We start from the raw sequence: 16,221 nt of genomic DNA, 5'->3' as shown, positions 1-16,221 counted from the left end.
AATTGTTGCTTGCAATTATGTTTTCTTCTAAACACATTTGTTGTTGCAGTTTATTTGTATATAAGCATTGGTGGTCATCAGTCTGTTTTTTCTAACTCTAGCACTCCATTCTGTTTTCTGTACTTTATGTCTTGCTCCTTCTCTCACCTATACCACAGTGACATCTGCCCAATTCAGTCTCAGGTGTCATAAGAACAAGGGATGACTCACCCAAGCCTGGCAGACGAACGGAGAGATAAAGGGGAGGATGAAAGAGTGCAGCAGATCACTCGTCCTGCCAGTCACTTGTCTAATTGCAGTGTCTGTCAGAGGGAGCGCGTGCTGTCTCTTCACATTGATGACTTCATGTTATTTTTCTCCTCCTTACCCATTACTCTGTCTATATCTTCAGCTGATAGACAGTGCATTACTATTAACCACATTCGTATTACCCAAGCAAACAGCACACAAGCACAATGTGGAAATATAATAACCAATGCCACATGGGTAAGCAGTATAGACAATGGATGGATGAATGGATGGGTAGATGTTCAAAAAATGGAGTAACTTGATTTTTGTCTCCTTTCAGGCCAGCAACTGAAAATAAACATTGGGATAAGTTCATGCAATGACAAATGAAGGTGTTTAAAGATGTTGGTGCTTCTAGATGATGATATTTTATGTTGTAGCATTAACAAGGAAGCCATACTTGTGGGCCACAGTCCTTCACAAACAGCTTACAGCAGCTTGCATTGATACATTTTAGACCGAGTGAAATATTTAATCAGTTCTTATGATAGAAATACAGTAGCTCTCAGACAACACTGTTGCTCCAGTATGGAGAAACCAACAACTTGCTTGTTATAGGTACAGTATAGCAGCCTATATCCTGCCCAATCTATCTCCTTGCTGCATGTTGTATTTTGCAGCTGCAGGATTAAGGGTGTGTTTCTCTTGTGGTGGTCATGCCTGCTGCTTGGTGTGAATTGGCCACTGCAAATCTGTGCCAGGTAGTGATGCGACTCAACATGGACTAGACTTTGATGTATTAAATTACAAACAAGATATTAAATGCTTTGTCTCACTGGTTCTGTCTAAACAGACTGTGTGGGCATTGGTTTCCCAGGAAGAAGTAATGTGGATTTCTCAATAAACGGACGAAGAGAGTTTGAATTGTACATCAGTAAACTGTGTTTTTGACACTTTGCAGTGCATATTCCCTTTTTATCCATCTTTTACAAGTGTGCCAAAGTTTACTGCAATGCGTAGTCTCCAGAGGGCATAGCCAACACTTAAGCTATTTTTGACACCAATGTCAAGATTATAGAGACTTAGAGCTACACATAAATGATGAAGTAATGAGCAGTTAGCAGCAGTTAATTAGCAGATCAGTCAATTCAGAAGTGATACAGAAGACAGAAGTCATGGCAGTGACAGTGACTTTCCTGCTTTTAACTGAGAAGAGTTTTGACTGATTTTCAGCTAAACTCGTCATTTTACAGTTTACAGTTCTGGTGCCGTGATAACGCAAAAAATATAACGAAACAAAAAACAAAACAAGAATAACCTCTCATGGCATGTTCTGGATATTTTTTATTTTATTTTATCTCATACCTGCAAAAATATATTCTTAAAATAAATAAATATATGAAATAAATATACTGTATGTCCTAGGTAACAAAACCTCATAAATAAGAATAAAATCTGTCAACATGTTTGTAAAGGTGTCTTTGTCGGTTCCGTGCAGTCAGTGGGAGAACAACAGAATTCCTTCACTGGGTTCAAGACCGAGTCTCTAGACGACGTCCACCAGGACCACGGGACACCACAGAGGAAGTCCATATAAAACTCCACGGGACCTGGTCTTCTCTTACTCCTCGAGCACATTATCTGAGCAGCGTGTGTCTTTGGGCCAGTGTCGAGGAGAATCCGTCCATATCGTCACGACAGTCAGCCCGATACAGACCTGTTTCCTAGAACAAACATGGCTGCTTTCCAGTGCATGAAACTACCTTTTAGTGTAAACCAGCCACTCTGTCCACTGGATTATGCATTTCAATAAATTGTTAACATAGCAGCCACAGTAGTGTTTAGAATAAAATAAAAAGCCCTACTAAAAACAGTGAAATGACAAGACTCAACAGCCACAGCAGTAAAAAGCTATTAGCAGCCGGTTGTTAATTTCAACTACAGGTTCCACACTTTTGTCCTCTCGAACATGCAGTTTGGACCAGCAGGTAGTTGGATTTAATAAGTGGAAACTCAAAGGAAATCCATAGAACATCTGTTTGGCCACCAGGGCCTCTGCATAGGCCAATAGAAAGGTCAACGTAGCCTCTGTGTCTGTCAAGGGGCCTTCACATCTTTCACAGAAGATCCTTGGCGCTCAGTCGAACTCCACGGTCAGTCTGGTTTAAAGAAGGTCTGGTTCCTTCCTCTGTTCCAGCGATGGGGAGTGTTGATTTGGTGCACTGCTTATGATCCTGTTTTGTCTAGATCAACAAACCCCCCTGCCCCCATCTTCCTCTAGGAGAAGATCTGGTGCACTTATAGTTTGCTTTTCCGATGAGACCAGCTCTGGCAGGGTAACACAGTGATGGCCCATTTCTCTCAGCTCTGGCCCAGTATGTCCCTGTACAGCTCCGGTACTCTCTCCGGGTCTACAGGCCTTGGTAAGAAGTGAGTGAACCTCTGATGCCGCCTTGACCTTGTTCCATCCCGCGACGTCCCATCTTTATTCAGAGCAACAAAATAAAATGTACCTTTTTCTCCATGCCGGTAGATGTTGGAGGAGTAAGTGTTGTACCAGTTTTCTTCAAATTGCTCCTTGAAAACACACTCTGCCGACAGTTTCTCCTGCAGAAAGTAAAAAAACACAAAGTATGAATTTCATGTTGCAAAATGTGCCACCTGCTGGCAATGGATTACACCTCAGAATACACATATACTGTGTTTTGAAATTCACACACAAGTCTTTATGAATGGTGTGTTCCACAGTGTGTGTACTTACCGATCCGTACAGTTCTCCTTTGCTGTTCATGGCGAGGTAGAGTCCACTGTCCACCCCCCTGATGCTGACCAGTCCTACAGCCAGACTGATGAACTCCAGAATACCTGCACACACATTACATTACGTTTAATTCAATGAGCAGATACTTTTGTCTAGAGCAGTTTTTCAGGCCCCATTAAAACATAACTAGTGTAACTTTGGATCACGTCAATGCTGCCAAGCTGCTTGCACAATGTCCTTCAATCTCATGCATTTGACAATTTTTTAGATACAACACAGCTACCAAAAGCAGCATATGAAGAAGGCTACAATGTACCAGCACTCAGTGCAAAAATACACACTAGCACACACCAGCTGACTCTGACAAGCAAGGCTGGGTGTCTGGAATGGCCCCTGGCAAGTTACATCCAAGTCTCAGATGGAATAAATCAAGTGCCAGAAGTGTCTAAAGCCTTGCAGCACTAAAAGAGCTCTCTAAGAGGTACACTTTTGATCTGCAGGTGTTTATGCTGATAACTGAAGATAAGGTGGTATAAGTAAAGAAAAGCTTCCAGTCTAATCTCAAAGAGGAAATGGGGTATGAATGTGCAAACTGAAAATAGTCCAACTGTTGTTCAACCTGTAAATCTTATTTATATGGAAAGAAATTATGTTTCAGTGGACACATTATGACAGTGACATACTGATAGTGGTAACCATCACCTGTCATCACATAATATAGAAATTATTATAGTGAGTTTAGTGATTGGAGTAGCATAGATAGATTTCACGGTTACATAAAGTGGGTGCTTCATACGGTGAGTTTGGTTATCTGTCATTTAAATCATTACAGTAAATATTAACCTGATTTCACCCTCTCTCTGAGAGAGAGTGTGTTTCAAGTATAAGGATATACCTGTCAACATCTTCCTTATACAAGAGTCAGTTTCATATATTTGACAATAAACTAGCCTACCAATTCTACTAATGTTACTATCATTGTAATAATAATAATAATAGATGTAATTGTTCTGTACCGAATCTACTGTGGTCCTTCCTTGTGCCCTGCACCGTGCCATCCGGGCGGATCTCCAGGTGGAAGCCGGTCCTGCAATAGAGCTGCCGCCGCCTCAGAATCCCTTTCAGATGGCTGAGGTCCGCCAGGCTCCGGGACAGCCTTTCCGCGGACACGAGGTGTTCCTGCTGATGCCCCTGCCCCCCCATGATCAGTCCGGTTACCGAGTTGTAGTCCACGGCCCCGGCTGGGGTGAGAACGAAATGAGAGCCAACGGGAGCCGGAGCGGCACCCCCGGGACCAAAGCTGTCCAAAAATCCGTTGGAGAAGCTCCCAACCTCGGCCGCTGCCCCCATCACAGACAAGACACCCGATCCGGTTTGCAGTGATAGCTACAAGAGATCCGAGCCGAGATCCGAGTGGTAAGCAAAGAGTCTCGGTGCGACCCAGCGAGCGGGGGTCAGCGGAGAAAAAGAAAAGTTGGGCGTGCAGGCGGAGAAAATTCCCAATGAGTGCGCGTTTTGGCGCAGTCACCAGTATCGCTAATTAGACTGTCATCTAACTGAGATTAAACTCCCGCGTTATCTTGATGTGTGCAGGTATCCCAGGTTGCATCTGCCCAGGTCTCTTCTCCTCCTCTCCTCTGCTATTTATCCCTCTCTCTCTCTGCTGTCCTCTGTGCGCTCCCTCTCTCTCCTCTTCACCTCGGGATACTCCCCTTTGCTCCGGTGCACATCAGGGTTTTCCTCCCTCTCCCTCTCTCTCTCTCTCTCTCTCTCTCTCTCTCTCTCTCTCTCTCTCTCTCTCGTAACCTCCTGAAGCCTTGTATTTCTGCGGTACCCTCTGCTGTCTCAGCGCCTCTAGCAGCAGGATGCAGCGCAGAGAGACCCGCACACTGCGCTCCACATCATCTAGCCTGATATAAGGCACAACTCCGTATATAATTTAAATTTTCTAACTTGCCTCTTTATGCAAATGCGCCTAATCTCCCTCCTTTACGGCTCATTTCGGTTCCCCGTTTGAAACGGAGCCCCTTCATCCCTGTGCTCGTCGCCCGCCTGCCTCACCTTTGATGTTCAGTTTCAGTGCTGAGAGCGCAGGGACCTGGGGACGAAATTAAAAACTACTAATAAAAATTGGCCTGACGGGCTTATTTCCCCCGCTCCCCTTCAGCTGTACGACTCATTTCCACAAGGTCGTTTTGCTCATTGGCACATATAGCCTATACTCCTACCCGTCTGTGTTTGTGAGAGTCCATGTGCGCAACTCCTCCGGACTTGTGTGACACAGACAGTGAGAGTGTGTGTGCATATGTCAAACACCATGAAAGTGATATTGCTATTACCCTAAACGCTTTACAGCCCCACGCCCCCCTTGTCGAAATGACTCAGGTGCGGCAGCAGAGAGAGGAAAGCCCCCATTTGCGTAATTTTCGCACTCCAATGTTGATTTACTGCCTCTTTTTTATGTAACCCCGCAGCAGGTTCACACACACACACACACACACACACACACACACACACACACACACACACACACACACACACACACACACACACACACACACACACACACACACCTGTGCAAACGACATCACTTGACTGTCAATCCCTTCATTGATCTTTCCACGAGGCTTTGAACAGCACATGGAGCCCGTATATCCTTAATTGTGGTCTTAAAAGACAAATCAAAGACCTACAGAAGCTTCAAAGTGCGGGGATCTTGTAAGGGGATCAGGCAATAATAACCAGAAGAAGGGAATATACCTGTTTGAACTGCAAGCTCAGAAAATACCCCGACACTTGACACTTGAAGGACTTCAGAAAGAAGAACAGTGCCTAGCTGTTCACTCGTTGTGTAAATAAACGCATGATCGTTACGCATTTACATCTTTTCATTGATCGTAACTTTGAAAACATCCTGCTGACCATATCAAATGCAACATCTGTCTGTCTAATTCACATAACAGTAGAGGCCATGCAAGAAAACGCTCATTGGGCGTTTGGTACCTATTCAAAGCCTGGCCACATTTTTGATCAACCGTTGATTGTAGCTATAATTATACAGTAACTGAACCTAAAATATGTCTCTCCAAATATGAGGCTTTATATCGAATTAGTTTACCTTATAATTTAGTTGCATGACCATGGGGGCCAACGGCAGCTTACATGGCTGACTGGGGCTGGGACATAAGGGCCCATGTTCCAGCCTATATGGCATTGATTTTGGCAGCTATATGCTACAGCCTCGTGCGCACTGCTCACGGACGCACGCGCGCACACAGCTGCGCCCTCCCCTGGGAGTCCCGTTGATAAATGAGTTGAAGGTGCAGAGGTGTTTGTGTGTGTATAGGCGCGCGCGTGTGTGGTCATTTTACGCACGTCATTTTGTGCTTTTGTTGATTTCAGCGGCGCGTGGGGAACAGAGGAACACAGCGGCTGTGGTATGTTTTATTTCCCGTCCTCCTATTTGACATTTGCTGTGAGATGCAGAGCCTATGTTGTGAGTGTTGTGTGGACAGACTGAGAGGGGCGTCTACTTGAGTGGCGTGCGTCCTTCTCCCTTTTCCCTCGGTTCATTAGTATTCATGACCAGCAAAAAAAAGGGAACTTTTTTCTTTTTTTTTTAAAGGAGACGGGATCGATCTTAATCGCCTCCAGGCTGATCAGATCCTGATGTATTGGAAATCGACCTCACCACTATGAAGACGTCAACGACAACGCCACATTTCCAGTTTACAAGGCGCTGGTGAACATTTCCCAGGGTCACACGGCCTGATTTAAAACACATTTTCTGTTCCTGCTCTGATTGTGGCAGGGGCCATAGTGAAGCCAACCATGCAGCCACCACAGCGGCCATGGAGGAGGAGAATGACGATGACGAGGAGGAGGAGGCCCCCAGGGTTACACCCCCACCCCACCCCACCTCACACACACACACACACACACACACACACACACACACACACACACACACACACACACACACACACACACACACGCACAGACACCCACATGACACACACAAAGAAATTACAACCTAATCGAATGCCTGGGTAATGGAATAACTGAATAAGTAGCCTAGAGGTTATTAATGCAAGTGGTTTCCAAACCAGGTCTGGGGAACTCCTGGGGTCTTTGAAAGCATGCTCAGAAGGGCCATATCAAAATATAGCATGTTTAATTTTTATCATAATTTAAACTGCCTTTTATGTTGCTGCTTTGTCTTTTGTCTCTTATTGTTTAGATGAAGGGATCCAAGATCTACACTTTCATCTTAGATCCCTGTAAATAACATAATAGTTGGATTTTGTGCAGCAATCAATGCTGACTCTGCCATATATGTTAACGTTAGGGTACATTAAGCATTTAATGATCTTTTTATACATCAGTTGTATTTTGAATTAATAATGTCCATCAATCAACCAGTTAGGAAACCTATTGCTAGTATTAGTCACAGTAATGGGCTAATCAAACTTGGGTTATAAACAAAATAGAAATGAAAGGAACTAATAAAGGGCTTAATTGCTGTACTTGACCCTTTAAAGGGTTTATCCTTACCAAGAGGTTTTGATAGTCACTGTTTGATCTATTTTCAACTTTTGGTTGAATGGAGCTTATAGGTTAGAGTGATCCACAGTGCTTCATGTGTGAACAGGTGACAGGCCCAGCTATTAGACTTCTCCACTTTATTCTCTCAGCATCAAAGTCACAAGAAAAGCCCCATCAGGTTAACATTAGTCCTACATGTAAAGACTTAAATGAAGAGTTCATCTTTGATATTCGTTTGATATCTGGTCTCCGCTGTCTGCTTTGATCCTGCACTTCCCACTGGAAACTCGATACAACACTGACCCTCCTCAAAAAGGGAAGATTGACAAAATTGACATTGTCGGTCAATTAGAGTTTCACACTTAAACTGATATGATCATGTTGATGTGTGATGACTTGGGTCTTAGGGTTAGGGTGACTTGGGTCTTTTGTTGTAAGATATTGGTGGTAAAATCCTTTTAACAAATGTTTCTTTGCTGAGTGGTTTTGAGTGTGATTTACTCAATTATATATAATTTACTTTACTGTCTTGGCAGTACATGCAGTGTGTGTTTGGGTGGGGGGTGGCCTAGTTCAAAAGGGGTATTGTAGCTCTTGTATTCTAACATTTCCTTGTTACATCTCCACTATGATGTTACTTTATCATTTAAGCTACAGTACATCGACAGCCATAATACAAATTATTTTGATGATTAAGATTTTTACAAATCAAGCATTCAATGAGTTTGTAAAAGAAATGAAAATAACTCTAAGCAATTGATCTCAAGAGATCTCTACACAGGATCTTTGAAGCTCAGCCATGGTACTAAATGGATTACAGTCAAGGTCAAAGGTTTTGCACATTTAAAGAGGTTCAGTGGCAAAGTAATCCGTATATACCTCATTTTGACCAATATTATTCTTACCAATACCATCTCTCTTTGGATGTCGCCAGATAGCCTGATCCATGTTTGTTCCAAACTTCTTCCAAATGAGAATCACAGACGTAGTTTAACAACAGCTAGTGCAGGACAATTTGTTTGAACAGTGCAGAGTCACCATCTGTTGACTGAAAGTTTTAACCTTCAGAATAAAAGCATCAGTGATTCAATTTGATTAACAGTGCTCTATTTAGCTTGTTATGACATCACTTTATTTAACTTTATTTTAGTAGGCTTTGTTACAACAGTAACTTAAGTAACTTACTAACTTAATATCAGGCATATTGCCTACTGACCTCTTACTGTAGCTATGTGGTACTCCCAATGACTGACTTTTGTTAGCATGGTTTTAAGATAGTGTCAAGGGGTTCATGGCCAAAATAAAGGCTAATAGCCTATGTCATGTGTACTGTTCAAGCCCCCCCCCCCCCCCCCCCCCCCCATGGTCTACCAATAAAAAATATATAAATAAATTCAACAATCAAATCACAATGCATTACTTTCAAATTTACACCCAACTATTAGTGACATTGTCAAATCAGGACATAAGCACATGAACTAACAACCAGGCAAGTGTTTGCAAGAATAAAAAGGACCTCATCTTATGGGGACTTTGAGCATCAACCCCTACCTCCTAGGGCACCACAAATGGGAATTTATAGTCCACTGTGGCCACCTCTCCTTACATCGTTGACCCTGTATGAACATTATTTTGCATGTTACTACAGGCTCTTTGTTGTGCAAATAAAGTGTGTTTGCCTTTTAATAAATGGCATTTAGCTATTGAACACAACTGAACTAAAAGGCTTCTTTGTGTGGATTTTCCTACTTTTTTTTCATGTGCCCTATTCAAATAAATCCTGTTACCATGTCAACTGGGCGAACCGAGGTTTATCTTTAACAACATCGCTCACTCAGTCAGTGACACATCAAATCCTCTGCACCCTGTCCGCGACTTTGTTCCCACTTCCCAGCCACAGCATCAACACAGAGGCCCCCGGCCCGACATCTCGCGATGAAAGCAGGGAAACGCGAGTTTTGAGCTGCCTGCAAAGTTACAATCATAGCAGCCCAGTGGCAGCAGCAGCAGCAGTGGCAACAGCAGCGATGGCCGCTTTCCGCAGAGTGGCAGCGCTGGCTGGCAAGGCGAGCCTCTGGTCGGCGGCGAGGACCGAGCTCGTCGGTGGTCAGCGCGGAGGAAAGGCGCGGAGGTGTCTGGCAGTCGGGATGTGTCTCGCAACGGGTGGCGCAGTGGCACTTTACTTCTACAGCGACAGGACGAGCGGCAGAGGAAGGAAGAGGATGGAGAGACCCAGCATCAACGAGTTACTGCCGTCCATCCCCACCGTCGAAGCCAAGGAGAAGGTAAGAGGGCAGAGTGACAATGGCCCTCAGGCTGGTAACGATAACAGTGAAACTACAGGGCTTTAGTGACACGTAGCGACCCGTTAGGTCCTCGGCAGGAAAGGTGTTGACACGGGGGGGGCCTCGGTGCGGAGGTAACAACGACAGACCACCGAGGAAAGAGGCAGACAGAGCTGCGTATTTTTCTCATTTCCTCGCACTAAAATGAGACTCGCAGGCCCAGTCAGACGGGGCTAACTTCTGTGTTGTGGCCATGCTGAGGCTGGCAGTTTATATGTTTTCCTCTTGGGCGGGTAGAGTGTGTCATTCATTCCCAGCACGCCCAGTGGAAACACTTTGCTCACTGTTTGGCTGCAGGACGGTGTGCGCGCGCAGATGCAGGAATGGCGCTCTCCTCGCGAGCTGGTGCTGAAATGACAACAAGTCGAGGATGTAACTGTGCGACGGGCAGCTGTTTCCGGCTGTTTAATCTGAACTCACAACTGAACACAGTAAATATCAATGATGAGAAAAGTAGGCCTACTCAGATCTCACTTCCGTTTATGTAGCCTAACTATAGCACGTGTTGAAATACCCCAAATTACTGCAGTTGTTTTGTGTAAAAGGTTGAGCAGCAAAATGTCCATAAAATACTAAAGGTAAATAGTAGGCTAGCCTAAGTCCTGTGGAAGTTTAATTCAGTAGAGATAAACTGACGATATTTTAGAAAGAAAATGTCACAAAGAGTTTTGATTCATGAGTTAATTTCATGCAAAGTGCAGTGAACAGAAAATCCAAACAATACATTCATGCTACATAAACGGCCCTTTAAATCAAACTTGTTTGGTAAGATCATGTTGAGCCTTCAAAGCTACACCATTTCTCAGTGGTACAGCTACACACAGTTTTGAAGGATACTCAGCAGGTAGTTTGTTGCATTCGTCTTGATGAAGCTCCTCTGAGAATTTAGGCTTTCTCAGTGTTTTCATATCACCATGATTCTGAGCTACAGTTGCAAGACTCCTCATCATGCCTCCAGGCTGGACTAGACTGGAGGCATTATATTTTCAGGTTTTTGTATCTACAGTATGTTGGCTAGTACAACACCTGCAAGATACATTTATCCAAAGCAAGGGACAACATTAAAACCTCACACTGTAATTCTGAATTGCTTCATCTCTAGGTCCACTGAGTTATCCACTGTGCCTCAGAGCCTCACAAAACATTTTGGGCCATAACACATTTATAAATGAAACAAGTTGGGATTGCTGCTCAATTCATTCCTGCAGAATGAATTGATTCCTGATAGTAGTGTGTGATGGATAACACACATCTAAATTGTCTAACATGTTAGGCAGTGCACCACTTAAATTATGCCACTGCAAGAATAAGTAGGGGTCGTTAACTACTTTTACTGCTGGGAAGATTAACCTATAAAGACACCATCATTTATTTGTTGATTGTATTTTGAATGAAATACCTAAAATATGAAAGGTAACTAAATACATCAAATAAATGCACACTGAAATTCGGTGTAGTAGAAATACAAACAAACCAGTACTGGTGGAAGAAGCACTCAAATGTTTTAAACTGTAGGCTACTAACTCACCTGAAAAAAGATTCAATTTCATAATTTACGTTGCTGCTCTCAGCAAAATGAGGGGAAACCGTTAAAAGATAAAATAGTACTTGATTCAATTCCTGTTAGAGCTGAGGAGTTGACAATGATTGTGGCTTCATATTAGAAAGCATGGAAATAAAGCCATGAAACTTGGGTTCACTGAACACAGATACTTTTATCCAAAGTTATTTACATTATTGTCAGTGTTTACATTATATTAAAGGGATATTTCAACATTTTGACAAATTCGCTTATTGCGATAATCCCCATAGTTTTAGGAGTAGGTTCATCACCTTTAATTGTCGGTGCAAGTTGTTTTTAGATAGGCGGAGCAGAGACGCAAGCAGCTCAGCTAACACAAGGGAGGCTCATGGTATTTCTACGTTTCCTTCATCAAACTAAATACACAATCCAACTCCAAAACACTCTCGTGGACAAGTTGTGACCTGCACATTCAGCACGCTATGAAACATTAACATATAACATTACGACACAGAAGCAAATACTCGAAACTACTTGCGCTTTTGAAGCCACTCTGGCGAGCAGCCGTGTTGGGAATATAGTTCCGGCTGCGCATTTACATTGAAAACAACTCTCATGGCGTTACAACAGTACCTCATAGCGTGGTGAATGTGCAGGTCCCAACTTGTCCATGAGAGCGTTTTGGAGTTGTTGGATTGTGTATTTGATGAGTTTGATGAGGGAAAGCCCAGAAATACCATGAACCGTGCTGAGCTCATGTCTGCCCTGCCGATCTCAAAACAGCTTGCACCGACAATTAAACGTAATGAACCTATCCCTAAGACTATAGGGATTATGGCAATAGGAGAATTTGCCAAAATGTTGAAATATCCCTTCATGGAGTAACACAAACAACTTATTGTGATGCCTTTGAATTACTTAAAGGGACAACAAGGAGTTTCTGTTTGGTTATAAAAAAGTCTCACGTTAATGAGGATGAATCTACGCTACCCACACTTGTTAAAGCAGAAGTGAGTGATATATTTGTGTTAATATAAGTCTTAAATAGTTATATCTTCCGACAGCAATCACTTACATAGAGTGTTTGGACTGAAACACGGGTCTCTCAGTCCCTCTGCTCTGCTCTGAGCCGAAGAGAAAACATTTATTGTATCCTACAGTTTTTATCCAATGAGGAGAGAGAACGGCAAGCAGGGCTGTGTGTGCAGCCAAGGAACGCCGTGAATGTGGTGACGTAGCGACGAGGACTGTTATGGTGCGTTCAAGGAAACTCGTATTTTTCCGACCGTGAAGTGGTACCAGTTCGATCTGGTACGAGTTCACCGGTCGGAAGTTACGAGTGGCCGTTATAGTGACTTTCACCGGTAAAACAGGTCGGAAAAACACGAGTGGGTTGCCTGGAACGCTACAAAGTCGTAAGTTGTGACTTGAAGCTGTAATTTACGATTTCAAAAGCCTGCCTGGAACGCAGCATTAGCGAAAACGACCGGATCACTCACTTCTGCTTTAATGGGCCCAACTTCGATAAATATATAGTTTTGTCTCTATCTCGTTTTGTCTCTATCTCGTTTCCTTACTTTCGGTTTCGTGGCGAGTCATGAGAATAACGCGGCCGAATCGCCATTTATGGTCAGGACTACAACGGTATGTGATCGTCTTCGAACCTCTGACTTTAATTCTTGATGAATGAAAACATGAGTCTGTCTTGCGCCGGTCAAAGAAATGTACGGTGCGCGCGGAGGCTCATAAATGTAGTGTGAAAACGCTTCGCTTTTCCAAAACTCCTCGTTGTCCCTTTAATCTGTGTCTTGAAGTCCATTGTGCTGTTCATTGCACCAGAGCAAAGAGACATATGGGGATGCATCATTATTTCATGATGACCCAACCATAACTTTTGTTGTACAGTGGAACAGTGGCACAATTGAATGTTGGAAGTGGTAGGTTTAAGAAACAAGTTTAGCCAGCAGCTGTTGGGTCACTGATACTTATATTGATACACATCCCTTATTCTTTTTCAAAATAGAGAATGATCATTAAAGATTAAAGGTGTTCAGAAATGGCTGTTTGTCCCCCCTCCTTCCACGAGTTTCCGCACGAGTTTAGCTACATGAGTAAGGAAAACAAATTTCATTGGGCGTTACTGAGCGGGTGGGATATTCAATGTTTGGGTGGGACCAGGCGAGACACAGTGTTTCATAGGAATTTGATTTTGTCCAGCTCAGTGTGTGTGTGTGCGAGTGTGTTTAGCTAACGTAGCTAACTGTTAGCTAGTAGCTAGCTAGGCTAAGTAATGGCCACAGGGATCTGGAGGAGGAGAGTGGAGTAGGGACGGAGGAGAGTTTTGTCTTAGTGGTGGTGGACGAGTCTCCTCCAGACGTTTGATTGACGGATGATGGATCCTGATATCATTGGATGATGAATTGTGAGCAACGTGACGCATAATTTGCGCGCCTGCATTATCTAGTGTGAAAAAAACTACCACACTTTCATGCCGGATTTACTTGAAAATAAAATTTTGCACAAAGTTTGGGCTACATTGTCTGATAAATGAGTGATTACACTCATTTGAAGACCCATAGTGAAAACCTTTAAACACTCATCACATTTCAACTTTAGCAGACAGTTCTATCCAAAGTGACATCTTCTACAGCTTCATGGTATGACTCTGGTGGGACTTGAACTCACAACATTTGAATTTCCTCTTTCACACCTAGAAGTCCAATGCGCTATCCATTGCGCCACAAAGCCATGGCTGACTACAGCTTAATAACCCTGCCATCACTTCAATGGTTGTACAGTGCTGCATTGCTGCACTGCGCGGACAGGTGTAGTTTCCTAGAATTACCTGAAATGGGTTTGTTATGAATGACACAAGATTTATTTTCTCCAAAACTCTCCAAAAGCAATACCACTATAAGCCAGAACACACTGAGTCAGATTTGTCTCGGTTGTCCATAGGGATGGGACGATATACGATTTTATCGTCAATCGCGATTAAAAACACCCACAATTATTTATCGTGCAGAATTCGTCATAATCGTATAATCGCCATAATCGTATAATCGCCATAATCCTGAATTTATTGTCCATTTTGTAATCCTTGCGAGGCGCGCAGCACGCCATGTTAAAAAAAAAAAAGAAAAGAGTCAAGTCTCACCAGCATGCTTGGCAGGCATCCAGCCACTAGTCACAGCCACACTCTTGCATAGCATCTCTGTGCTCCTTTGGCCAACACTTCCCATTTAAAAGCGCACCTAAGGGATAAACACCCCTCTATCTTTGTGGGACTCAAGGTAAAATGTGCTTTCTTTGCTTGTCTCAGTTTCCTCCTCCTGGCTAAACACCCTGTGCATTGTGAACTCAGATTATTCTGAGGTGAATATCACCGGCTAAAGTTAGCACACGTAGCTAAATGTCAACAGTGGCAACATGTGAAGACGAGAGTCGAGTCAGTCGACCAGCTTGCTAATTAGCTGCTGCTAACATTAGCTCGCTAGCTAATATTGCCCCGTCGTTTTCGTTACAGTTATGAGCTCACAAAATCACAGCTAATGTTAGGGCTCACCCAGAGGTGTTTATCTTGGGAAAGTTGCGGTACTGCTGGCGGGGCTCATTGAAACAACATTGATACGTGCTGAAAAAAAGAAAGAAAGAAAGCTAGCGACAGTGAGGGAGTGTCACGACTTCCTGTTTCTAGACCTTCAAATTAAAAGCCCTAAAGCTTTTAGTTCAGTCATGGCCGTGAATGGCAGAGGCTCCGCTGTAACTGTTACCCCGCTTCTAAAAGGGTTAAGTCTGATGACTGGAAAGACAAACAAGATGTTGACAACCCGACCTCTTTATTATCGTGATAATATCGTTAATCGCGATTATTTTGGCCACAATAATCGTCACATGAAATTTCATATCGTCCCATCCCTAGTTGTCCATCTTTCAGAAATAAGTACAAGAAAGTTAACCATGTAGATAGGATGAGAAATCAGTCAAGTAGTATACACACATAAAGATTTCATTTACATTTCACATTGCGACTCCGACCCCAACCTTTGAATTACTTCATCATTGTCTAGAAGTCCAGTGTGCTGTCAGTTGCACCACAGAGCCATGGAGAAATGTATCAGCGCATTCAGCTGATACATTTCTTAAACTAGCAGTTTCTGTGTGTGACTGATGGACAGTAGAGAATCGCTGCACTGAAGTATAACTCGTCTATTAAGATGTGCCTGAAACTCAGACCATAAAAATGACACGCACACATTTTATGCTTCATGATCAGTAGGATAATTAGGCACCGAGTATCAGATACACATTAGATACCAAGTAAGTACAGTGAATATAATCAGATATGTAAGGACAACCTATTAGGTATTTTATTTACAGTTTTGTCTTGGGTACTTGAAGCAGAGATATAGCTGGTATGTGTATGCACTGGTATGCTCCAGCTCTTGCTAATAGACCTTGATGTTTAAGCAGAATGACTACGGGTCAGCATCAGGCTGGATGGCTTCTTTCGCTTTCTAACTGTATCATGACAAGCAATTAAAAAAATCTAATGGAATTCAGAATCTGAAAAGAGATAACTTAACTTGATTTCAGGAGAGAAGACAGGAGGGTCGGAATTAAGACAGTGTGGAAACCAAGGAGATGGACTTAAGCGGCGCAGCTGTGAACAGAGAATAGTGCGTAGCCTGAGGGGAAAACACCTGGAGCATCTGCTGTGCAGCTAGGAGAACAAGACTAGGCAACAGAAACAGGTTGAGTGTGTGGCTACATGACATTAGAGCTGCACAAGAACACGGTGTACTGCTGTGTGAGTAATT

The 16,221-nt window shown here is 43.2% G+C and overlaps 2 protein-coding genes across 2 annotated transcripts in view; one reads left to right on the top strand and one right to left on the bottom strand.

Moving 5' to 3' along the window:
• Positions 1-2,563: 2,563 nt before the first annotated feature.
• On the bottom strand, positions 2,564-4,339 carry LOC310987951 (fibroblast growth factor 20-like; the record flags this gene model as incomplete). Its single annotated transcript, XM_083974420.1, has 3 exons — positions 2,564-2,835; positions 2,990-3,093; positions 4,006-4,339. The coding sequence occupies 3 exons, from the start codon at positions 4,337-4,339 to the stop codon at positions 2,590-2,592; spliced, it is 684 nt and encodes a 227-aa protein (XP_083830546.1). The 3' UTR covers positions 2,564-2,589.
• Positions 4,340-9,561: 5,222 nt separating this feature from the next.
• micu3a (mitochondrial calcium uptake family, member 3a) overlaps positions 9,562-16,221 on the top strand; it is a gene marked incomplete at its 5' end in the record, with an annotated part of 29,822 nt that continues 23,162 nt past the window's right edge. Inside the window, one exon of the mRNA XM_083972400.1 lies at positions 9,562-9,819. Coding sequence (XP_083828526.1) covers positions 9,562-9,819 — 258 coding nt within the window. The remainder of the gene's footprint in view (positions 9,820-16,221) is intronic.

Source organism: Trachurus trachurus (genome assembly GCF_905171665.1).
Source record: "Trachurus trachurus genome assembly, chromosome: 1".
Classification (NCBI taxonomy): domain Eukaryota; kingdom Metazoa; phylum Chordata; class Actinopteri; order Carangiformes; family Carangidae; genus Trachurus; species Trachurus trachurus.
This window is presented reverse-complemented; position numbering and strand designations above follow the sequence as displayed.